The sequence below is a fragment of the Ostrinia furnacalis genome, unplaced genomic scaffold (genome assembly GCF_004193835.3).
Source record: "Ostrinia furnacalis isolate ACB-3 unplaced genomic scaffold, ASM419383v2 OfSCF2157, whole genome shotgun sequence".
In the NCBI taxonomy this organism is placed as follows: domain Eukaryota; kingdom Metazoa; phylum Arthropoda; class Insecta; order Lepidoptera; family Crambidae; genus Ostrinia; species Ostrinia furnacalis.
In genome coordinates, this window is record NW_021132396.1 from 97,555 (window position 1) to 120,543 (window position 22,989).

The 22,989-nt window shown below is 36.3% G+C and overlaps 4 protein-coding genes across 4 annotated transcripts; 3 read left to right on the forward strand and 1 right to left on the reverse strand.

Annotated features, from left to right (window-relative positions):
- The first annotated feature begins 62 nt into the window (after positions 1-62).
- On the forward strand, positions 63-1,765 carry LOC114354753 (uncharacterized). Its single transcript, XM_028307303.1, has 3 exons — positions 63-530; positions 891-1,017; positions 1,509-1,765. The coding sequence occupies exons 1-3, from the start codon at positions 236-238 to the stop codon at positions 1,666-1,668; spliced, it is 582 nt and encodes a 193-aa protein (XP_028163104.1). The 5' UTR covers positions 63-235; the 3' UTR covers positions 1,669-1,765.
- Positions 1,766-1,941: 176 nt separating this feature from the next.
- On the reverse strand, positions 1,942-3,527 carry CSP12 (chemosensory protein 12). The gene is made up of 4 exons (XM_028307304.1): positions 3,377-3,527; positions 2,988-3,187; positions 2,264-2,390; positions 1,942-2,136 (listed from the first exon to the last, which is right to left on the reverse strand). The coding sequence occupies exons 2-4, from the start codon at positions 3,181-3,183 to the stop codon at positions 2,025-2,027; spliced, it is 435 nt and encodes a 144-aa protein (XP_028163105.1). The 5' UTR covers positions 3,184-3,187; positions 3,377-3,527; the 3' UTR covers positions 1,942-2,024.
- Positions 3,528-12,784: 9,257 nt separating this feature from the next.
- Positions 12,785-15,706, forward strand: LOC114354752 (allergen Tha p 1-like). Its single transcript, XM_028307302.1, has 3 exons — positions 12,785-12,890; positions 14,450-14,645; positions 15,430-15,706. The coding sequence occupies exons 2-3, from the start codon at positions 14,450-14,452 to the stop codon at positions 15,615-15,617; spliced, it is 384 nt and encodes a 127-aa protein (XP_028163103.1). The 5' UTR covers positions 12,785-12,890; the 3' UTR covers positions 15,618-15,706.
- Positions 15,707-18,878: 3,172 nt separating this feature from the next.
- LOC114354751 (allergen Tha p 1-like) lies at positions 18,879-22,365 on the forward strand. The gene is made up of 4 exons (XM_028307301.1): positions 18,879-18,972; positions 19,343-19,542; positions 20,362-20,733; positions 22,289-22,365. Exons 1-3 carry the CDS (start codon positions 18,911-18,913, stop codon positions 20,544-20,546), a joined length of 447 nt encoding a protein of 148 aa, XP_028163102.1. The 5' UTR covers positions 18,879-18,910; the 3' UTR covers positions 20,547-20,733; positions 22,289-22,365.
- The last annotated feature ends 624 nt before the right edge of the window (positions 22,366-22,989 follow it).

Consider the following 22,989-nt stretch of genomic DNA (forward strand, 5'->3'; position numbering starts at 1 on the left):
AAGTTAAAACGGTTCTAGCAAATTATAACGTTCCTAGACCTATTGTTATATAACAGAAAAACTTAAAGTAGCATTAACATTGTGATAATTACGTTTGAATTGCTGACAACCCTCATTATGTTGTCAGTGCACAATATGCATATAGGCCGCTCGCAGTGCCTCACGTGCAATTGCGACAGTGGTCTGGCGAGCTAAAGGATCCAATCACAACGATAGCCGACAGTCATCCATCACCATGTGGATCCAGCTAGCGATTTTGGCGACGTTTGTGTCTATAGTTATCACTGAAATGGGTCCTCCAGGTATCGAAAGATCGTTCAGCGATGGAGTCACAAGCAGAGGGTATAGAGTGGTCTACGGTGACGAAGACTTGACAGTGATCAATGAGGTGGTGGGGAATATGGAGAAAAATGATATCTTGAAGGCTAAAGCGAGTTTGAATGAAGCGATCCAACCCTTGCCGGCTGGGGACGTGAAGTGCCTGATGTCTGCAGATCGGTACTGCTCGGTGGAGATGCGGAAAGTCAAGGGTATGTCCTATCTAAAGTTTTATCATTTACCTACTTAATTGCAAAATTAAATATTGTTAATCGATGTTGCCTCAGGTTCTCTCCTATGATAGCATCTAATAGCACTCCATTTCTAGACCTCAGATAGGTTGATAGAGCGTTTACCATTTCCTTATAATTTACACTGTCTCTCTCTCTACCTCCTTCCATTGTCCTCCTCCTAGAAAAAAACACTGATTTATTTAAACGGATGGTATGAAAACTTCCCTGAAAATTACTTTTATTTGCAACCCTCAACGTTCAGTATCCTGAAAATCTACAAACTACTACGGAAACTCGATAGTTAACTATTTGTACTAAAGGAAAAATTTCCCATTTCAGGCGTTCTCATTCAGGCACTCAAAAACGACTGCGAAAAATGTTCAAATACAGAAAAGGAAACTGCAGGTCGAGTAGCTGCTTCCATGATGACCTACGATCCCGTCGGCTGGAAACTCTTCTTAACTAGGTACGATGGATTGTCCAAGGTTCAGAGGATTTTAGGATAGGAAACTACAGAACAGCTTGAATGAATTAGGATTAGGATGCGCGCCATGATAAAATCTTATCGACGATTTTAGACGACAAATTTATGAACTTATCGAGCAAATCGATATAATCCATGAGTTTATCGTGGCGCGCATCTTAGGCCTAATGGACGTCTTGACGACTTGTAAAACTTGTAGCTGGTAAAACATTTACGGGTTTCTTCGTTTAGTACTGATTCACTACCTAAATAGCTGGGTATACAGACCTATACATTTCTGAATTTAAAACAAGAGTAGATTGTATTTTTGCGCTTAAACGTTTCCTTAGATTAAGTATTATCTTTCATGTTTTAAGGGCACTTGGGTAATTTACATTTGTTTGTAAATTGTTTTCTTGATCTTTTTGCAGTCACTTAGTAAAAGTTAGAGTCTAGATTAATTTATTGTGGTTTAACTTTATCAACTGTTGTAGGTCTGCGCTAGAACTTAGAACAGAAAAGAAATCCCCTAAACCAGATCAAACCAGACTGAAGCCTATAGGGGAGCCAGAGATAGTAAGTTCCAAGTACAGATATACTATGCCAGGCGTTAAAGTTAGGGTGAAAAGATACTATGCGGAGAAATTACCGTAGTCTCATGCCATGGAAGAAGTTGTAAAACCTATTGTGTAATTTATTTATTTTATATCAGACCCACCTACATATTAGGAAAATAAAGCATTAATCTTGATGGAGTGTTTTATTTAAACCCATTCCTGAAATCTGCTGTCAATTCCCTTTTAATAAAGATACCAAATTATATTGGAGAGAAGATGGCATACTTTAGATAAAGTTCTGTTTTAAGAAGAGCTGTTGTGGGGTAGGATTAAAATCAATTAATACATTCACCCTTTAGTGTTTTATTAGCGACTGTTATCTATTAGTTTTCAAATTCAATTAGGGGTTTGCTTTGGTCATTTCCTTTCCGGCATTGCGCAGTTTAAGTCTTGTTACTCTTTAGATTTGCTGTCATTTTCTTGAGATTTTTCAGCAGAGTTCGATTGATTTCTTGCTTCTTTTCTCTCTAAGTATTTCTTTTTGTAACTGCCATCTGAATTGTACCTAAAAATAAATCGATCATATTTTCAATACTCATAATAAGTAGGTACCTAAATGTGACTCTAGCCATCTAAGGACATAGTTACTCAAATTAGGTATTCTAGCAATTTTGATTTAACGAGTTACCTACTTCTTCTCAAGTTTCTCCCAATCATCTGGTCTGTGGTCTATGATATACTCCATGACCTGATCGGCACCTTCCCGTTGTCGCTCGCTGCACTTCTTACAATCGTTCTGAATGGCGTCAGGAAGGTTATCTAGAAATGGGGCAAGTGGAAGCAGATATCAGTAAAGAATCGTAGATACCTACTTAAGTCATAGAGTCAAGCAAGAACTCAGATTGATTACTGTTTAGTAGAGTTCTTAATTTCATCTACCTAAGAAACTTATTGCCTATAGTGAGGGGCCACAAGGTGGACCGACGACCTGATAAAGGTAGCGGGAAGGCGCTGGATGCAGGCCGCTACATGTGCCGTGCGATGTGGAAGTCATTGGGGGAGGCCTATATTCAGCAGTGGACGTCCTGTGGCTGAAATGATGATGATGATGATGATGAAGAAACTTATTAGGCTGGATCTGGGATAGCTTCAGCAGGAGCTAATGCAAGGCATACCATAGTACCTATGTCCCACTTGAATGGTACGAACTTTACATTCAATTGACGTAGCATTGCTCTTTTATTATATTTTTTTTTATCCACAACGAGGAATCTTTTGGAGGTTTCTCAATTGTTGCTCTTGCAGTCTTACTCCTTTTTGTGATGTAGACTTCTTCGTAGTGTTTTTCTTTTTACGGTAATATTAACTCAAGCAACCTTGATGATCACAAAAAAGAGAGAAGATAGAGCTACTCACTCTTCAATTCCTTGCCATCCGGCGTGCAGGGTCCAGTTTCCAGCAAGCAGTTCACGTAGCTGGTCAGCAAACGGTCGTTTTCCAGGATTTCATCAAGGTTGACCCCGTCGTACTTGGTTGTGTAAGTGGGGGACTCTTCGGCGTTAGCTCCAAGCAATAAATAAGTAAAAATTGGGATAAATGCCACGAGTTTCATGGTGCTGAAAATATAGAGCAATAAGTAATTCGTATTCCTACTTCAAAAATATTTATTATATGTATTATTTATTTTTTTTCAAAATATCAAATAAACACATCGGCAACGAGTGTTTGAACATGGTTCTAAATATCATTGTCGATTTCATTAATTGTAGTAAACGCCTTTGAAGTATTTCTTAACTTTTACACACCTCGAAAAATATTGGCGCCCACAGGCTAAAAGGCACTGTTCCGTTTAATAGTAACGTAGAGACAATTTGTCAATTTATACCTAATATAGCCACGGAAATAATATGCCTTGTCTTGCATAAAAAAAATAAAAAATCCCGATAACTCTTGAAGAGTAACAACTGTGATAAATTTCATGTTACGAGTTTTATACCATTTCTTCTACGTAGCATGCATCAGAAAAATTACACTCAAATAGCTATAAGTGTACGAAATTGCTGGCATTCAAGATCAAGGAAGCGTTATCTAGCAATTCAGTAAAACTATGCAATTTTAGTATGGAGGTTTTTTTATACTAGCGAACTTATCTATTTTATGGAAGCCATGGGAAGAGAGTGAACCTGAGAGGGTCCTAATCTACTCTGTCGGAAACACTTGGCAATGTATTCTAAATTCCTACTATTCCACCTAGAATTTAATGAATTCGTAAGCTAGTTTAAATTGCAATGGGTCAAATCAAAATACAAAATATCTTGGAGAGTTCCAAATAGAAAAATGGGTAATGTTAAGGAAGGCAGTAAGAAAGAAAAAATGATAGATTTTTATTTAATTTACTAATACCTAAGTAGACATGTAAAATTATAGGTAAGTCATGAGTAAGTCGATGACTCAAGTGACAAAAATCATTTGAGCATTGTTTTTAAGTTCAAAAGTCAAGACGAAGTGGCGTGACGATCATTAGGTAGAGGATAGGGTTTCTGATTTCTCGACCTATTTTTTTTCTCGAGTTTCGGGAATTCTCGAGGCCAAAGTCTCGAGTTTTCTCGGGTCTCGAGTCGTTTAATTAAAATTTTTGAAATCGATTGAAATTTGCTACAAACACAGGTTTATTTAAATCTAATATACAAAAAAACAAAAACCCAACTACGTAAAAATGAACTGAAAAGATAGGAACAAGACAAAGTGTTCACAAATGCAGTCGGAGGCATCAATGACTATTTTTTGTTTGTTGGTGATAAGTAGTGGGTGATAAGCCATGTGGTGACGGCAGAATAGAATACATTTGTCACCAACCCCTACTCTTCCCGCGGAGGAGGCTCATAGTCCAGCAGTGGACTGTAAATGGCTGTTGATGATGATGATGATAAGTGTTTGATGCTTCCGACTGCATTTGTGAACACTGTCTTGTTTTTATCTTCTCAGTTCATTTTTAACCTGTTGGGGGTTTTTTTTTCAATAATATATTTTTTTAAATCTTTTAGTTAAAGAACATACATTTTGCAAGCTATTTTTTAAAAACCCTTTATTTTGATACCCCACTCGATAGGTTTTGAGATATTTTTTTAATACATATTATAGCGCCAAAAATCGGCCATGTTAATTTATTTACAGTTAAAACAAATCTAACGATAGTCTTTAGTGACACTCGCCGGACTGAGAGGAATCGATTGACGAGCGAATCATAAATTCGACCCAGGAGTTTAGTCTCTATAGTGCTTCAAAAAACATACATACATAGGCTGTTAAACACATTATCACTCCTTTGCGTCAAGCAGTCGGGTAAAAAAGGAAAGACTAGACCAGTCTAAAAGCAACGTTAACCTATTAAATAATTAAAATCTTACTTTTGTCTAAGAAATTAGGCTTTCAAGAATATTAAAGCTTCAAATTCGAGACTCGAGAATTCTCGAGCTCCGGTAATTTTTTTCTCGTCTCGAATGAAGCCAAATTTCTCGAGTTTTCTCGAGTTCGAGAAAGCTCGAGCAGAAACCCTAGTAGAGGACATACTTGGTGTCAGCATCATGACGCATAGTTGCTAATGTGGTTGCTAACATTAACTCTCTGAAGGGCATCCTCCAACCAAGTTCACCAAGACTTCTTGGTTTTTCAGTTCAGTTTCACAAATTACTTAATTTGTTGTGCAATTTATTTACCACTTCAAGTTTCCAAGTGTGAATCTGACGCCTCTATTATCAAACGAGCTCAAAGTTGACGTCGATTGTGGTACTTAGATTATGTACGATTGGTTAAATTACAATATTTTACCTATCACAAAAAAAATCCTATTCTTGAGTGGGTTTCATACTTAGGTACCTACTTCACTGCTTTACTGGTACAGTCTCTTCAATCTCTCTACATCTCAGTTGATGAATGACCTAAGTCTGATCGAATCTTCACATTGCAGAAAAAAATGTATGACATTTCTGTAATCTGTTGGAAATGTCTTATTTCAGGGTGCTGGACAAGTCGCAAAGGCCAGACCCTCTTTGATTGGTCTTAGACATGTAAGCGTTGACAATGGGCTAATAATTATTGAACATAATATTTTTTGTATTTCAGAAGCTTGTAAAATTGCTTTGTAAGCGTTCATAAGAGATGAAGATTTGCAACTAATGCCCATGCCCATTTGACCTTTAATAAATCCATGTAGCAGTAAAAATGAACCTATTAGTTGACTGTTCAACTAGTTCTGTTGACGCTTGGTTATTATACAGCGGGTTTTTTCTAGCGGCTCTGTAATTAGTGGCTATAACAATAAAAACAATGGATCTACTCAAGCGCATGCGTTGATTGTGCGTCACTCCAAACCTGTCCCTCGCTCTAGGTCTCGAAGATACATTTTTAGAGTTCTTTACGCAAAGGGTGCCAATGGGACCCTGAGAAAGGCTTCGTTTTCTTGTCTGTCTACTAGCGAGTTGTATCTCATGTGCTATTCTGTAGATAGGTGGTACTTAAATGCAATTTTCCCAGAATTTGTGAGTATTTTATTGCCGCTTTAGCAGCAAACAAAAAAAACATAGGGGAGCTTAATTTTTGTTGTTCTTTTATTTTTGTTCGTTTTAAGAAAGTATTCAATGGATAAGTACGGAACTATTCCCATTTCCCACCCCTCGTTCCTGCCGCTGCAACTCCTGTGTATAGCCAGGATCTACAGCTTGTCCGCCAATGAAAACCCAACCAGGGAAAGTTAAGTTTGTCCAATGGACAATGTCCATAAATAAGTAGTACGGTACCCTTTGAGTACGAGTGCGTCTCTTACTTAGCCGGTTGATTTTATTTATTTATTACACTTTTTTTATCGGAAACCAGACCATATATCGGGTCAATTATATTTTAATGAAACTACAAATTAAAGGAAAATTGGACGAGTTTCTACCTAGAAACCAGATATCTTCGTGAAGAGGATTCATGATAATAATTATGTTAATACATTAGCTGTGCCTTGGTGGTTTTACCTGGATTTAATTTATCATGTCACCACACGATTCACCTCAATCTCACTTTGTAAGTAAATAATATTCTAAACATTCGACCTAATGTCTATTATAATATTATTATGTAAACAGATATACATCGTCGCTTGCCTCTCTAACTGACGTATCTGACATTTTTTTCGAAACTGAGTTATCTACACCACCTTAATCAATTTCGCAAGACGAATCGATCTGGCTAATCGCCTGAAAATTTTGCAAAATGTCAGTTACGTCAGTTAGAGAGGCAAGCGACGACATGTGTTTCACGTTACCAGCTCCCATGATCATAACAATTTTCCATAGAAGGTATTCTGGGAAATTGAAAATTTGTTTATCTATACTAATATTATAAAGCTGAAGAGTTTGTTTGTTTGTTTACTTGAACGCGCTAATCTCAGGAACTACCGGTCCGATTTGAAAAATTCTTTCAGTGTTAGATAGCCTATTTGTAGAGAAATGCTATAGGCTACATACCATCACGCTACGAGTAATAAATAGGTGCAGAGCAAAAATGAAAAATGTTGCGAAAACGGGTTTTCACGCGTACGAAGTCGCGGGCACAGCTAGTAATCCAATATTTGCCAATATTGACGTAGAAGTCAATTAACAACATCTTGTTCATTACAAATGTACATACGCCATGATCCCGCAATGCTTTACGTGGAAATGGTTTTATTTGCTGATTTATTCACTATCTATTCATCTACCGGCTATGGTTCAGGTACACATAAATGACTCATGTTGATCTTTGGTTTAAAAATAAACCAAGTACCTACTTAAACTTGCGTGTGTTGCTTTGTAACTGAACACAACAGAAACAGGCATTCTGCACTACCTTCTTGTTTATGCTAATTGCTCATATCCTACAAAACATCTTCGTTTTTTTTATTAATAATTTTGTCATTTATTTTTATTTTCTTCGTTTTTATTTTATTTACATTTATGAAATGATAAATAAATCCCATGTATGAGTTTTCTCTTGAAAATCGCGACTACCTTAGCTTCGGAAAGGTGTGAACTCTCGACCTTTTGCTTCCCGACTCGACTTGACCATATAGGCCAGTAGAATTAGATTTTAAATCGGAAATAATTCCTACAAAAGATTTTATTGCTTTAATGGCTTCATTGGTTGCCCATTAAGACTCTCCTAGGTTTTCGACTTCGACGGAGTTGTGCTTAAGTGGTGGGGGCCCCCGAAAGGGGAGCTTTTTAGGTTTTCCGGTTATACCGCGTAAAGGACATACCCTATCGAAAAGTGGTCTTCCTAACGGTTGAAGGGCATTTAATCTTGCATTAAATAAGACCAAATTCATATGTTTTGGACAATCCGTTCTCGTGCAAATGTTCGGCAAAGTAGAAAATATGTGTATTATTGTGTATAATTAATGACCCTCTCCACGTCCAATAGCTCGTCACCCGTAGGCTCCCAAGCCTTGTAAAAGGTCGCCTTAACCAGCGTATCCCTGTCAAGGCTCACGAGTTGGATTCGCTTATCCTTGTTCGTCCCAGCCGTTCCTTAACTGCCGTTGCTGCACCTCTTCCTGGCACTCTCATGAACGACTCTGTGTTACCTAATGTGGCTGCCCCTCTTCCTTGTACCCTCCTGTACGATTGCATTGCTTAGCCATATGTCTGGTCCAATGTTCGACGCCACAAAATCAACTTCGTACGCGTGAAAATAGTTTAAATTCTATTTTCCGTGCTTGCAACATTTTTCTTTACTGTTTCGCCTCTATTAGTCGTAAAGTGATTGTATATATCCTATAGCCTTCCTCAATTTATGAGCTATTCAACACAAAAATAATTATTTCAATCAAACTAGTAATTCTTGAGATTAGCGCGTTCAAACAAACAAACAAAACGTTTTATTATGAACTTGTTGTTGTTGATTTTTGGCGTCGAACCTTAGACCAGGCATGCAGCTAGGCAACGTAGTCGTGCAGGAGGATACAAGGAAGAGGGGCAGCCACAGTAGGTAACACAGAGTCGTTCAGGTGAGTGCCAGGAAGAGGTGCAGCAACCGCAGTTAAGGAACGGCTGAGACGAAAAAGGATAGGCGCATCCAGCTCGTATTATTTCCGATTTAATTCATTTTTGTGTTTAATTCTACTGGCCTATTATTATTTTTGCTAAAGTCGGTTAGTAACCAAACTGACTCTAGATTTACGTATCCCTTTTTAAATAATATCCTCATCTCTATGAAAACAACTAAGTAACGCCCGTATTTACAAACGATGCAAGCAGCAAATCGAACGCATAGCGTTGAATCGAGCTCTGTGATTGGTTCGTGTACCTATCACCCTGTGAGACCTCATAGTAATGTTTGTGATGACGGTCGTAAGTATGACATGACATACAGTGTAGTGTTAACAAGGATAAAAAATATTTAGTAATCGATTTTTGGAAATGCTATTAGGAGTTGCCGGATGTTTTGAACAAACTATAGTCGTACAAGATATTGACAATCACAACTTCTGAGGACAAGGTAAAGTTGTAAGGAAAATAACAATATCTACGGCTACAAAGTAATTTAGTCGATTATCTTAATGCTCATCACGAGTAGAGTAGTCTAAGGCTGGGTTGCACCATCTTACTTTAACAAAAGTAAAAAAAAACTGTCTAACTCCATACAAAAACATCGGTCATCGTTATAAGTTACCGTTAAAGTTAGGTGGTGCAACTCAGCCTAACTGTCGCGCAGTCAATTTAAGCCATTGTCTAACGATTGGAAATATTCATTAATAAAAGACATCAGACAGATAATTAGTGATGGATTACTAGTGAGTCATATAATGTCCACCAAAGTTATTAATTACCTAACAATGATGTGGAGTTCCCGTTGCATCTGAATTACCCCTCTGGACACGTGGTCCGACTGCTTTGTCCGATTAATCGGACCACGTGAACTTTTTTTTCCTGTTGGTTCGATTAATCGGACTACAAGGAATCGCAATTCCACTTCGTCCGACTAATCGGACTTGAAATAAATTAAGGGTGGTATGCAACAAAATCGATCCATGGAAACTATTTCTCGTGACAATTTCATATTAACTACCAATGCGATGCTCTTTGGTCATAATAATAACAAGAGCTTCCTCGTGAACGGCTTGGCATGGAAAGGTTCACTATTAAATAAATTTATAATTATAAATTTAAATCAATATTGATTTGAATAAATTAATACAAATATGTAAAGGTATAAATATTTTTAATTAAAGATTGTTTCATTCAATGTAAAACGACCTCCTTTTAGTTCAACTGAATTGAACTTTCAGGAAAAAAAAACGTAAAGTCAACTTTCTTAAGTAATCTTTCAAGGAAGTTGAAATACACGGATTTTTTTATAAACATTTCCTAAATGTTTATATTATTATAGATAAGTAGGTTATGTAGGTAGGTACATGGACCTATAAAAAAAGGCGGACGGATTCTCATCAACAAAATACTGTGACATTGGGATACACCAGCTTGCCTGTACGTACAGGCCGGCACGCACACATTCACACCCTGATACACCACTTCGAGTGCAAACTTCACACAGTTGACACATTTAAGCAGCGAAAAAACAACACGAATACGACATGTCTTGTGTGATGAAATTGTGTAAAAACCGTTCTGTTCGAACAAACAAAAATTAAGGAATCACATTTCACAGGCAAAATAATAATCCAATCACTTATTTCCCGACATTAAAATATTGAAATTAATTGAAATCAAACGTCATTCACTCGAAAAAATAATACGTCAAAGACCAGTGTTCTCAGTTATTTACGTGGGAAAATTACCCGAAATATGGGAAATTAATAATAATTTTAGGACTTTTTAGTTATTTATTACGCATACTATGGAAATAAAATAATTTATCATAATAATTGTGTTTTAATGGGATATATTTTCATAGGCAAATTTGATCCTTCCCAAAAATGTGGAACTGCAAAATTCAAATTTTCTTACATTGATTGCAAGTCAGTGTCAGGTTGTATGTTAAAAAAAATCTATCAGAGATAATAATAATATATTGATGATGCATAAGATTATGATTATAATGTACACAAGATTCGTAATTTGTAACTGCGTGAATCATTTTTGATCAACATTATGTACATACCCTGACACACTGACTTGCAAACAATGTAAGAAAATTTGAACATTGAAAATTTCGCGCCTACCTCAACGCATTCACCTTTCATCCTTTTAAAATGGCACGGAATAATTCTCTCTACATTTCCAAGTAACATCTGCCGATCTATGTTTTTCTTAAAATAAATGGGTAAAATGTTTTGGCTAACATGGCATCCCTAAAGTCACTCACACAATAGACAAACGCCAAAATTTTGCGTCACAGTTTTGTTGTAGCGCGAGTTCCGTCCGCCTTTTTTTATAGGTCCATGGGTAGGTATTCATTTGTTTTCCAAATCTTCAATAGGGATGTTTCCTGGGTAAAAAGCAAGAGTTTTAATTAGTCCGTCAGTTAGCTTATCAAAAAATACTCGACACCTATTTTTCACTTTTTAAAACTAATGAAAATGTAAAGAGATAAAGCGTGCCAAAGTTCTAAAGAAAAGGCCCGTGACGTCAGTGAGTGCGTAAAAGTGCTGCACTTTGTGACGTCACGCGGAACTTCAACGCACTGTAACTTTGTAATTATTTGTTTGATTGGCAATTAAATAATTCAAGTCCAATATTTTATTATATTAAAATTGACGGACGAAAAAAATTTTTTTAGGAAACTAGCCTAAAAATCTATCAAAAATATTCAATAGATTTATTATAGTTGAATTTTTAGGAAAATATATTCCGTTCATTTCAAATTTCTAGAAAAGTTATTGAAACTATGGAATTTTTTTCCTGAAAGTTCAACTCAGTTAAACTTTGATTTCAACTAATAGGTCTGTTATAGTTTTTCAATCAAGAAAATGCAATTAAACAGTGTTGAGTTAGTGAAATAATAAATTTATCTTTCTTTTTTTCTTTCAAATAGGTTGGGCGGTTAAATGTCGGACCATGTAACCTTAAGAACAGAAAGTCTTGATAGTCCGACTCCTTAATCGAACCAACAGGAAAAAAAAGTTCACGTGGTCCGATTAGTCGGACAAAGCAGTCGGACCACGTGTCCAGAGGGTGAATTACTTACATTTGTAAACAATACTTCATATCTGTACTTATATCTTGTAAATCCCACTGTTTTGGAATGAATAAAACTACAGGCAATCAGCTTAATCGAACAACTAATAAAAGCCTTTATTTACGAACAAAAAAACCGTTTTTGGCTTTATACCTATGTAGTAGCTGTTGCAATTCACGAAGACGAGTGAGCTTTACATGTGTGGTGCTCGCTACTGTTCATTTTTCAAAAGTTTTGATACACTATCGATATGTGCATGAAACACGTACACACGCAAGTAAAGCTCATTCGTCTTCGTGAGTTTCAAAAACTTATTACTTTTTTATATTTCATGCACACAATGCCGTGGATATGGAGAGCCAATTCAGAATTCGTCAAATTAATAGATGGAGATGACCAATGCCATTGTCATACGTTAATCGCCCGAAAACAAAGTTATAGCAAGGTTCCGAATTGTCTGACAGGTCACGGAAATCCTCTGTCTGTCGAGCCATGGTTATTTTTCACATAATGAAGGTTGCGCGAGCTGTCGCGTTGAAGGCAACAGAATATAAATATTTTATTCCAAAGTGCTGATAAAGTAAGCTTTTTTAAGACAGGTGTTGGTATCTTGAAAAGGGCCTATATTATACTGAATACTACTAATTTTAGTTTCCACGACGTCGTTCGATAGGTACCTACTACAGAATGAAAGATCTTACTGGAAAAGAAGGAGGCTGAAAGCCTCCTACAAGGAGTCCCAAAGAGCATGATTACCTGAATTATTTGATTATAATTGAATGAGACTTCGTTTTAGTTGTAGACTTTCCGGCAAAAATCATCTTACTTTTAAACACTGTTTTCTTCAAAGTTTCCTTAACTTATCTTTATCACCCTGTATAATGTAACGGCTTTATTACTAATTTATTAATGTCTCCATAAGACCTATCATTAGTTTTTACGGACAAAACGCATTTATCTAAGTCTATAGATTTGTTAATGACATTTATGACGAAATAGCATACCGCGAAAAACTAATATGACGGCCAAAACAAGTTCTTAGCTGTCCAAATTAATGTCCTATTTCGTATATAAGTCAACGATCATTGACCAATATTGTAATAGACAACTGTGAGTTAGTGACATCAAGTCGTGCTAGTGACCGAATTACAGAACAAGGTAGGCTTAGTTTTTATATAGGAATTTGGGATTAAGAGGATTCTTTAGACAGTGATTTTAACAATGTTATGCTGTAGAGACAACAATAATAACATTTAGTAAAGTTCTGTAGCGTCAGCGTATACTGCATTTGTTTATTAGACAAAACACAGTAGGTCGCGCGTCACGACTGACGCACATCTTATTAGTTATATACTAAGCAGTTAATAATTAATAAACTACGCTCTTGATTATCGCACACGCATCCAGCTGTTTCATTTGTCGTCTCCCAAAATTACGATTTCCGTGACTGTATGCCTCTTGAAATTTCAATCGGCGATAACCGCTTGTGGAAGGCCGATTGAAATTTGCAATCACGGAGAATCACGTCGGGGTCACCAATTTGGCTCCTGAGCAGGGAGACGACAAATGAAACAGCTGGATGCGTGTGCGATAATCAAAAGCGTAGTTTATTAATTATTAACTGCTTATATACTAATAAGATGTGCGTCAGTCGTGACGCGCGACCTACTGTGTTTTGTCTAATAAACAAATGCAGTATACGCTGACGCTACAGTTCTAAGTGCAATACACAAAACATCTGAGCATTTAGGTATAGTGAAATCTTTAGTGGAATGCATAAAGTGAATTCTTTAGCTGTTACTTTTATAGACTTTCATAGCTCTACATAAGTAGATGTCTTAATATATTTTTATAAAGTTTATATTTTTCCTTATAAGGATTTGTACGTCTAGGTTGCCTCTTTGACACCTATTGGCTCTGCTACTAGTTTCATTAATTGCAGCATGTATTTTTTAATTATTATCACACATGGTTTTTTCTGACCTCAATCGTGAAGGCTTGTTTGTGGTTAACAATGGAATCAAGTTGATCTGCAGGTTTATCACTTTAAGATAAAGACTTTTCCTGATAAAAAGATCCAAGGTGGAGATGTATTAAAACAACTCCATAAAAATTGGCTAGCATAATCTTTTATAGCTACAGGTGTGAATTTTTTAGGGCATCAAGTAGTCAATCCGGCATAATACTGGTTTTACGTAAACATCTTTACTTATCATCTTTCGAGACATCCAAAAGGATTGTAAATGCCAATGCCATGTTTTACTGTTTCTCTTGTTCTCTACATGTTCTACTGTTTCTCTTTTCATGTGTTAGACTTGAGCATGTATCAATTGTTAGTAGCAATCAATTTGTAGTTACGGAAGAGTGGCTCCTTCTGACACAGGTGCAAATGCACTTAAAAGAAGGAGTCAACCTTTGTTTTTAGTTATAAGAAACTTTTACTCCCCTAGATGAGGCAGAGGGCGTCCACAACATCTCCCAACGTCCTCCATCGCGTTCGCTCTTGAGCTTCGCGTTTGATCTCGCTCCAAGTCTTGCCGATCTTCTTCGCCTCGTCTGCCACAGTGCGGCGCCAAGTTTGCTTGGGGCGACCACGTTTGCGTTTTCCTTGGAGGTTCCAATCCAAAGCCTGCTTGGGAATGTGATCGGGATCCTTTGAAACTTTGGTACTAAAATAAAGTTATTTTTTATATGTTCTTATTATCTATTCTTTCCAGATGAAGGTCCTCCTACTAGCCTGTATGCTGGCGTGCGCAGGAGTGGTTCTCGGGAGACGAGTCCCTCGCGCGTACACAGACATCTACGACAGTATTGACATCAACACAGTGCTGTCCAACCGGCGGTTACTGGTGCCTTATGTGCTCTGTGTCCTAGAGGAAGGCAAATGCACCCCTCCAGGCAAGGAGCTGAAGTGTAAGTAGTTTTAGAGAGCATACTTCATCATCATCATCATTTCAGCCACAGGACGTCCACTGCTGAACATAGGCCTCCCCCAATGACTTCCACATCGCACGGTTGGTAGCGGCCTGCATCCAGTGCCTTCCTGCTAGCTTTATCAGGTTGTCGGTCCACTTTGTGGGTGGACGTCCCACGCTGCGTTTCTGGTACGCGGCCTCTATTCCAGAACCTTGCTGCCCCATCGGCCATCAGTTCTGCGTACTATGTGTCCTGCCCACTGCCACTTCAGCTTGCTAATCCGTCGGAGCATACTTACTTTACTTATTTTGGTTTCGATCGACCTTTCAAAGTTATTTGAGAATAACCTAGAATACTGATGAATTAATCGAAATGATAAACTAATTAGGAAAAAACTCAAGTTAGAATTAGTGACACCGTGAAGATATTAAGGTAATTGCTTTGAATAAAGATTAATCTAATAGAGTATTCATAAGGCCAAGATCATTAATCAATACCACCATACACTGGAGATATTCCTATTTCATCGAGCCCTCATAAATATGGTAGAGATGCTTGTAGCTCAATGGCTGATGCAGCGCTGAAAGTTAAGAAACCTACACTAACGGTCATACCACTAATGGTGGCGATGCATAGGTATGTGATCGTTCAATCCAACCATATTTTGTGGCATTTATCTCAAACATCTCTGTGCTTTAGAAAGCACGTTAATAGTTGGTCCTACCTTATCCCTTAGGTAGGTGAATGCACCAAATCTTATACATTCTTCCTTCCCCAACAGCCCACATCAAAGAAGCGCTAGAGACCCACTGCGGCCAGTGCACTGAGAACCAGAAACGAGGATCCCGGCAGGTCATCGCCCATCTCATCAACCACGAACCTGAGTACTGGAAGAAGCTCACCAACAAGTACGACCCAACTGGCAAATTCACCAAGATGTACGAAAACGAACTCAGGGCGCACGTGTAGAGACGATGACGTTCCCCTTTTGGAAGACATTCTCTGAGGAATGCTAGGAGTTGATAACATGAGCTGGTGCCAGATAGTCAACAAGAGAGGTATTGTACATGTCAGAGCAAATATATTTTGATATGAAGAAAAGAACACCTAGCATCGCTACAAGAACTCACACTAACTAGTTTTTGTAGCATCCATTGCCTTGGCTAAGTAATTCTTCATCATTGACTACACCAGACCCATCTTAATGCTCATCTTAGAGTTTGTCTCAGAAAAATATGATCAAGATGCTCGAGTTGGTATTTATAATTATGAAAAGGCTTGTGAATTTATTTAATTTATAAGTATTTCCTGTGGATGAATGAAATAAATGTTTTGTTAAGATTTTTTTTGTTTAATTTGTACCTACTTTGACCATTTCATAGTTAATTTAAAAAACAAGTTCTACGTTTAGAAAGGACATGTTATCTTGCAAGTAAATGCCTAGCTCAGTACATAAATATTTATAAATATGTATTTTGCACATAAAGAAAAAAAAATCCAAAGTAATTTAAAGTGCACCTTGTCATGACCTACCAAAGCCAATAGGTACCTACCATTTTTACTACACATAGACTTTGCAACGAAAATGTGTAGTCTTATAAATGCTGACTGTATAAGCAGCAAAGTAAAACTTATCAAAGTGGGAGCCAGTCATACCGCTACCTTTGAGCTACAAGTGACCCAATTCGATTTGGTCGGCATGAATTCAGTTTAAAGTTTATGCTCTACGAATGTACGGTGTGACTATACATACAGGGTGGACACGATAGTCAAAGTCAAAGTCAAATTTTCTTTATTTGTTTGGACTAATAAATAGTTCTTACAAATCGTCATTTTGCTCTTAAGGAGCCTCTACATGTCTCATAATCTTTTTACCCTACCAGCGCTTCGAGACCAACATTTGGCAAGTGCTGAGAAGAAGCGCCGCAACAAACTCAGTCACCACTGTCTGCCGGTTAATATAAATAAATAGAAATAGTAGTAGTAGGTACATTCGATTCAGGAGCAGTTCACTGAATTTACCATGCATTCTTGTATGGTGTATCTTATAAGAATGGGTATACAAGATTGCGTGGTATATTAAACAAGGTAGTGACGTGCTAATATCTAGACTTACATATTAAGATACTAGTAGAAATGACTCGCATACATAAATTTGAATAACTTGGATTGACCAGTCCCCGAAAGCAGCGCCTGTTCACAGACATGACGAGTGAACCAGCCATCGCTTCACTCGACCATATTAGAGGGAATGTAACGACCCGCCTCACTACGCCACCACCCCAGAGACATTTTAGTGAGAATGACAATTCCAAGTTATCTCTTTAAAAAAAAAAACTAATAATAAAGCTAAGTAACAGTCCAGATTGAGAAGCATGACACTATAACATTTGAGAAATTATTATGAGCTTATACATTACTTTTCATTTTAATTCTTTTTAGTGCGAGCATGAGAGGACCATAATCCTACTCCCAGAATGACTTATCATTAAGAAAATCTCGAGTTGTATAATAGGCTTTTTTAAACATGTGATCTTTAACTATATCTTTAAATTTATTATACGGTAGCTCTTTATATTTATCAGGGACTTTGTTATAAAAATGGATACCTTGTCCCATAAAAGAGGCAAACACTTTATTAAGTCTAAAAGCGGGTATAGCCAATTTATTTTTATTTCTAGTGTTAATTTGGTGAATATCACTTTTCTTTTTGAATTCAGTAATATTTTTTTGAATAAATAGAATACAGTTTAAGATGTATTGTGAAGCGGCCGTGAGAATGCCAATTTCTTTAAACAATTCTCTAAGGGATGCTCTTGCTTTCATTTTATACAAGTATCTAGTGTCCGACCGAAACTAGTTTTACGACCGAAACCGAAACCGAAAACGAATTTCGGCAACGGTGTCTATTTCGGCCGAAACCGAAACCGAAACCGAAACTTCCTTACAAGGCATGAATCTTGAGGGAAAAATAAAGAAAACGTTATTATTTTTTGTATTATTTTCCATTTTCTTCCCTATACTTTGAATTTTTGTAGAATTTCAATATCTAACTACTACGTGTGATATATCATTAGAAAAAAGAGAAGCTAGAGATGTTTTCAAGATCATTGGCAATCCGATATCACCATTCATTTTTTAATCAAATTCTAAGTTGAATTTTTTTTTTCGTGATTTGTACTTTTGTTAAACTTTGGCGGCTCGTAACTAGCTATCCAATCTCTATCTGAATCTGAATTTTATCTAACTAAAGACATATTCAATATTAATATCAAATAAAAAAAATTGGTTGAAAACACGTGACAAAAAAAAATTAAGCAGTTTTCAGGTCAAATTTCGGAAAAAATAAATTAAAACAAAAATATCGATTAAAAAAAAAGTAGGTCACTTAGGGGCAAATGGGCGAACTTGTATTCTTAGAATGACGAAGGTATTTAAAAAAATGTATGCTCAATGTCATTAACAATATGGTGTAATTTAGCTTGTCTCAAGAGTCAAGCACCATTTTGTTGACAAACGTCAGTGATCGGTACTGCGCCGAAGCTATAGGGCTGACTTCGGTAAACTAAATGTATGGAAGCTGGAAACTTTGAATTAGATACGATCCAGTTTATTTTATAACTTATTATTGGTATCGTTGGATAGAGCTCGTGAAGCACTTTCAGGATTCATAACCAGTTTTTGGATATCTTGTATAGTTTTTAATATTATGTGGTTTTACTAAATGTATGGAAGCTGGAACCATTGAATTTTCGGATAGATCCAGTTTATTTTGTAACCTAATATTGGTACCGTTGGATAGAATAGCTCGTGAAGGACTTTTAGGATCAGTGACCAGCTTTTGGATATTTTGTTAGTTTAGAAATAATCGAGTGAGATCACTTATCGTTTCCACGATATATAGAAAGCCACGCAAAATAAAGGCAAAGGAATGGAAAAGTTACTTTTCCTAGGATGCCATGACGACGGAAACACTCTTTTGAAAGACCAAAATAAATGGTCGTAAAAGGCACCCATCCTATCACGCTACAAAAACCATACACATGATACTAAAGGGCAGACTCAGTCTGAAGAAAAAAATTATTTTGATTTTAGGCGGTAGCAACTATGACTAATTTTGCTTCGTTTGTTCGTGTACATGTTTTAATGATTTTTTATATTTTTTCACCTTAAACCTTGACCTGCCTGTAAAAAACAAAAGGATTAGGTTGTCTGCTTACGACAAGTTATGTAGCTGCTACGTCAATCATGTTTTGCTGAAAATGTTTATAAGTGGTGAGTTTCAGGATCCTAATTCAGTTTTCGTATTCATCTCCAGAATCAGGTACCTGTCTATTTTTTTAAACTTTATTTTAAAATATGTGAAAGTTAAGTGATAATTTGGAATATTTCGTGAAGAAAAAAAATCTCAAAATTTTAAACTTGTGATTCTAGCTTGTCTGCAAAAATCAGTAAACTTAACTTTGTTCATACAAAGTGTGATGTCAATAGAATCCTATATCACCATCATCCTTGTCAAGTAATTTAGTGTCTACTGCATAAGAATGACCCTCTAATTTACCTTAAGCAATGGGAAGGGAGGTTGTCTACACTCCCCACGCTGCAGCGCTAGGCAGATGGTTTGGGGAGGCCTGATGTTCGCAACTGTCTATCTCCATCAACCCGCAAATGATACTCAGATTACTCTGTTTCAGAACCAAAATGAAGGTATTCACCACAGTCTGTCTGTTCGTCCTGGTGAGCGTGGTGGCAGCGGCCCCAGCAGAGACCTACCCCGACAAATATAGCGCTGAAGATGTCCAGGAGATCCTCAATAATCGCAGGCTGCTGCTTCCATACATTAAGTGTGCTCTGGACCAGGGCAAGTGCTCGGCCGATGCCAAAGAGATGAAAGGTAAGTTGATATTTGAAGTTTGTGATTATATGACGAGGAGTTGGAAAAGCGATTCAATGAAGCATTGGCAGCTAGATATTTTGTTTGGCGTCTGATTATATCGCAGCAAATGGTTGACATACTCATAATGATTATTTGTATAATTACATAAACCATTTCAACGTTGACATTGATGGGAATTCTTGTGATAAATGGGACCAGAAGCAACGAATCTCGAGCCAAAGTAGAACTAAGCATAAATTCATTTTTTTTAAGCCACACCTGTTGATTTTAATTTTATCAACAGGAATATCATTAGCAAAGTGATTAAGATTATACCTAATGATTTCGCATTAAGAAAAGGAAAAACCTACAGAGCATAATGAAATGACGAAATGACAACAAAACCTTGAACTGTAAAGCGTCTTCCAAAGCCCGGTTGTTTGTGTGTATTCAGTAGGTATTATTATCTCAAGACGTTACTTGTTGATACTAGGTGGCTTTAAACAGGATACTTACACTGGAGATTTCGTTTTTTATTATTTTATGTTCTTTGCTGACATGGATACCTACACTACTAACTCGTTACTTCTCGTTTCTTCGCATTTTAGGATTGGGTACCTAGCTGATTAATTACCCAATAGATTTTGTTTAACGAAACAGTCCTGTAACGTCACTATTTCGACTATTAACTAATTTAGTTGTAACTAATTTTGGAATTGACCATAGTGTTAAAATAATTATTTTTAAACAAGTTTTGTACCTTTGATAGTTACATAATATTCTAAGTACCACGCTAACGATACTTATGCTGTAATGGTTTGTCTATATTCTTTTCAGAACGCCTAAGGGAGGCTCTGGAGACTGAGTGCAGTAAATGCTCCCCAAAACAGAAGGAAATTGGCGGCATCGTCTTCAAACACATCATCAACAATGAGAAGGACTACTGGAACCAGCTCGTTGACAAGTACGACCCTGAAAAGAGATACGCACCTATATACGAGGAGAAGTACCTTGTTCAGTAAAAGTCTAAACTACGAGCGGAGTAAGGAAAAGTAGGGTACCTATCATTGATTTTTTTTTCACCTGGTAAAAGCCACTTTGTCGTAAGACTTATATGATTTCTTTTTGATTTTGTTTTTGTTTTTGGCCTTGACTGGGACAGTTCTTTTGCATGGAATACAAGGTCTTTATGGAAAATGAAAAAATTGTATTAGGGTATTTCTCATCGCCACGGTTCTCATCGTCACCTTCGTGGCAAATTTTATTTTTAACTTATTTCAACTTTTTGTAAACAAAAATTGTAGCGCTTGATGTGAAGAGTGTATTCTCAGTAAATCAGTCAAATAGTGAGTCTGGTTTGGAAGCTTTAACGTTTTGAATTTTTTGATGCCACGAAAGTGATTCTGTACTTCACAGCAATAATTATTTCAAACTTTACTACTGTAAATGACTCTTAAGTATTTATAAAACATATATTTTGTCTTATTTTCATAGATAAATGGCAATAACATAATATAAATAGGTAGGTAGTTAAATACAAGATAAAATTTTACCGATAACGTCACCTACTAAGTTACAAGATTCTACGCAATTGGTTTTAAGGGTGATACTGGTGGCATTCTGAAATCCTAAAGAAGCAAAAAAAAGGATTATCAGTACCTCAATAAAAAAGAACTCTTCACTTATCAGTCCCTCAACAAAAAATGTGTTTATTTATTGAGGCCAGATGGCCTTGTATTTTTGTTGTACAACTTTTAACTCAAACTTCAGATTAAATTTATCTTACAAACAGATACACAGCCACATATACAGACATATATACAGTCATACAGACAGACAGACAAAAAAAATACGAGGCCCTTATTTTTTTATTGATGTACTGAACTCTACTTAACACGTATAATTTATTCGTTATTAAAATATTGTAAAAACTTAAACACCAGTCATTATATTTTAAAATAAACCAAAGCAAGAAATCACTTTCGTGGCCTAAAATCACCTTCGTGTATAAAACACCACGAAGGTGATGCCACGAAGGTGACGAAAATTTTAGTTTTTTATTCATTATCCCTAAATTTGAGTTTAACGGTTCAAGTCGAATACTACACAAATAAGTCTAACATGTTAAGTTTTCAATGGCCTAAGTTTCAATTAAATTGTTTAAATTTTAGAGGTAGAAAATATTGATCAAGCAAGCGACGGAATGTCTATGGATAATCACAAAAAGTTACGTATTTTTTTCCCGGAGCGACGATCGACTTATCTCACCTCGGCAATGGCAGGAGCGCGACTGACGTTAACCGAATAGAACACAGTGATTGGTTGATGGTGTTCGGTTTAACGGCAATCTTGTATGATTACTCAAAATTTTAGGTACCTAAAATCGTGTGACCAACGTATTTTCCTTCCTCAATTCGAAATAATTATAAGAAGATATTTTTTTGACTATTGTGTGGAAAGTATATTTAATTACGATGATTTTAGTATATGTTACACACAAATTGAATGAAAATTGTGAATGCAGTAACCAAATGTTTCATTGCAACCGAAGGTGTGACACGATGAGAACGCGAAAAATGACCCCGTTTTGTATCGTTTCATGTAATGTTTTCGTATTATTTTTGCTTCTATTACGATAAAATTTGTTTTGTATGTAGCTAAATAGATATGTTATCACCTGAATTCAAAGTTATTGTTCTAACTTATACCGTTTATGAACTATTATTGTGTGACCATCAAATTTGAGTGTAAATGAGAAGTACCCATTAACCAAAAAAGCGATATCTGACGAGCTGAAAACTTTTTTCTCTTAATGATTCTAGTCTAGACCTAGTTTAAGATGGTTTAAAAATCATGCATGTTTTCAGTTAGTAGAATTCTACTATATCTAAATATCCTTATTTAGATATAGTAGAATACTACTAACTTGTCTTTATACATAAGATATCCTTGTCTTTATAATAATATATGTTGTCCATTTATTATTTTCTGCCTTATTGCCCGTGGCTGTGACATGATTATTTTAATCCCAATAATGTTTATTATTTAATTTTGTACTTGTTTTAATATGTAGTTTCTTGCAGTTTTTATTCGAAAAATATAGTATTTGTGAAATATTTTTCCTTGTTTGTATTTTATAATAATTTGCATGCCAATCCTATTTCAATCTTTTGTATTACTTAGTAAGCCCTACATACTGAATATACCTGCATGGTTAAGGTGCACGGTGATTTCGTAGAGGACTCATTTCATATTCAACTCCCAGGTTGAAAGTTATTAGGTAAAAGCAACAATAACTTTAATCTTTGAAGGGCACTCGATGTCAGATGTCTAGACAATCCCAAAGTCCATTTAATAGTACTAAGTAGAAGCTGAACAAAGAGAAATAGATAGGCAGAGCAGTTGATCTGCTCAAAAATATTATGTAAGATATAACTATGAAATGTTGTCTATTTTCGGTCATTG

Excerpts from the sequence above, each read along its gene's own strand:
- LOC114354753 (XM_028307303.1), top strand. The coding sequence starts at position 236 with ATGTGGATCCAGCTAGCGATTTTGGCGACGTTTGTGTCTATAGTTATC. Across the intron at positions 531-890 it reads GGAGATGCGGAAAGTCAAGG|GCGTTCTCATTCAGGCACTC; the intron begins GTATGTCCTATC and ends TTCCCATTTCAG. Across the intron at positions 1,018-1,508 it reads TGGAAACTCTTCTTAACTAG|GTCTGCGCTAGAACTTAGAA; the intron begins GTACGATGGATT and ends CAACTGTTGTAG.
- CSP12 (XM_028307304.1), bottom strand. The coding sequence starts at position 3,183 with ATGAAACTCGTGGCATTTATCCCAATTTTTACTTATTTATTGCTTGGA. Across the intron at positions 2,391-2,987 it reads GGATGGCAAGGAATTGAAGA|ATAACCTTCCTGACGCCATT; the intron begins GTGAGTAGCTCT and ends CCCCATTTCTAG. Across the intron at positions 2,137-2,263 it reads TGGGAGAAACTTGAGAAGAA|GTACAATTCAGATGGCAGTT; the intron begins GTAGGTAACTCG and ends ATTTATTTTTAG.
- LOC114354752 (XM_028307302.1), top strand. The coding sequence starts at position 14,450 with ATGAAGGTCCTCCTACTAGCCTGTATGCTGGCGTGCGCAGGAGTGGTT. Across the intron at positions 14,646-15,429 it reads TCCAGGCAAGGAGCTGAAGT|CCCACATCAAAGAAGCGCTA; the intron begins GTAAGTAGTTTT and ends CTTCCCCAACAG.
- LOC114354751 (XM_028307301.1), top strand. The coding sequence starts at position 18,911 with ATGTTTATAAGTGGTGAGTTTCAGGATCCTAATTCAGTTTTCGTATTC. Across the intron at positions 18,973-19,342 it reads GTATTCATCTCCAGAATCAG|AACCAAAATGAAGGTATTCA; the intron begins GTACCTGTCTAT and ends ACTCTGTTTCAG. Across the intron at positions 19,543-20,361 it reads CGATGCCAAAGAGATGAAAG|AACGCCTAAGGGAGGCTCTG; the intron begins GTAAGTTGATAT and ends TATTCTTTTCAG.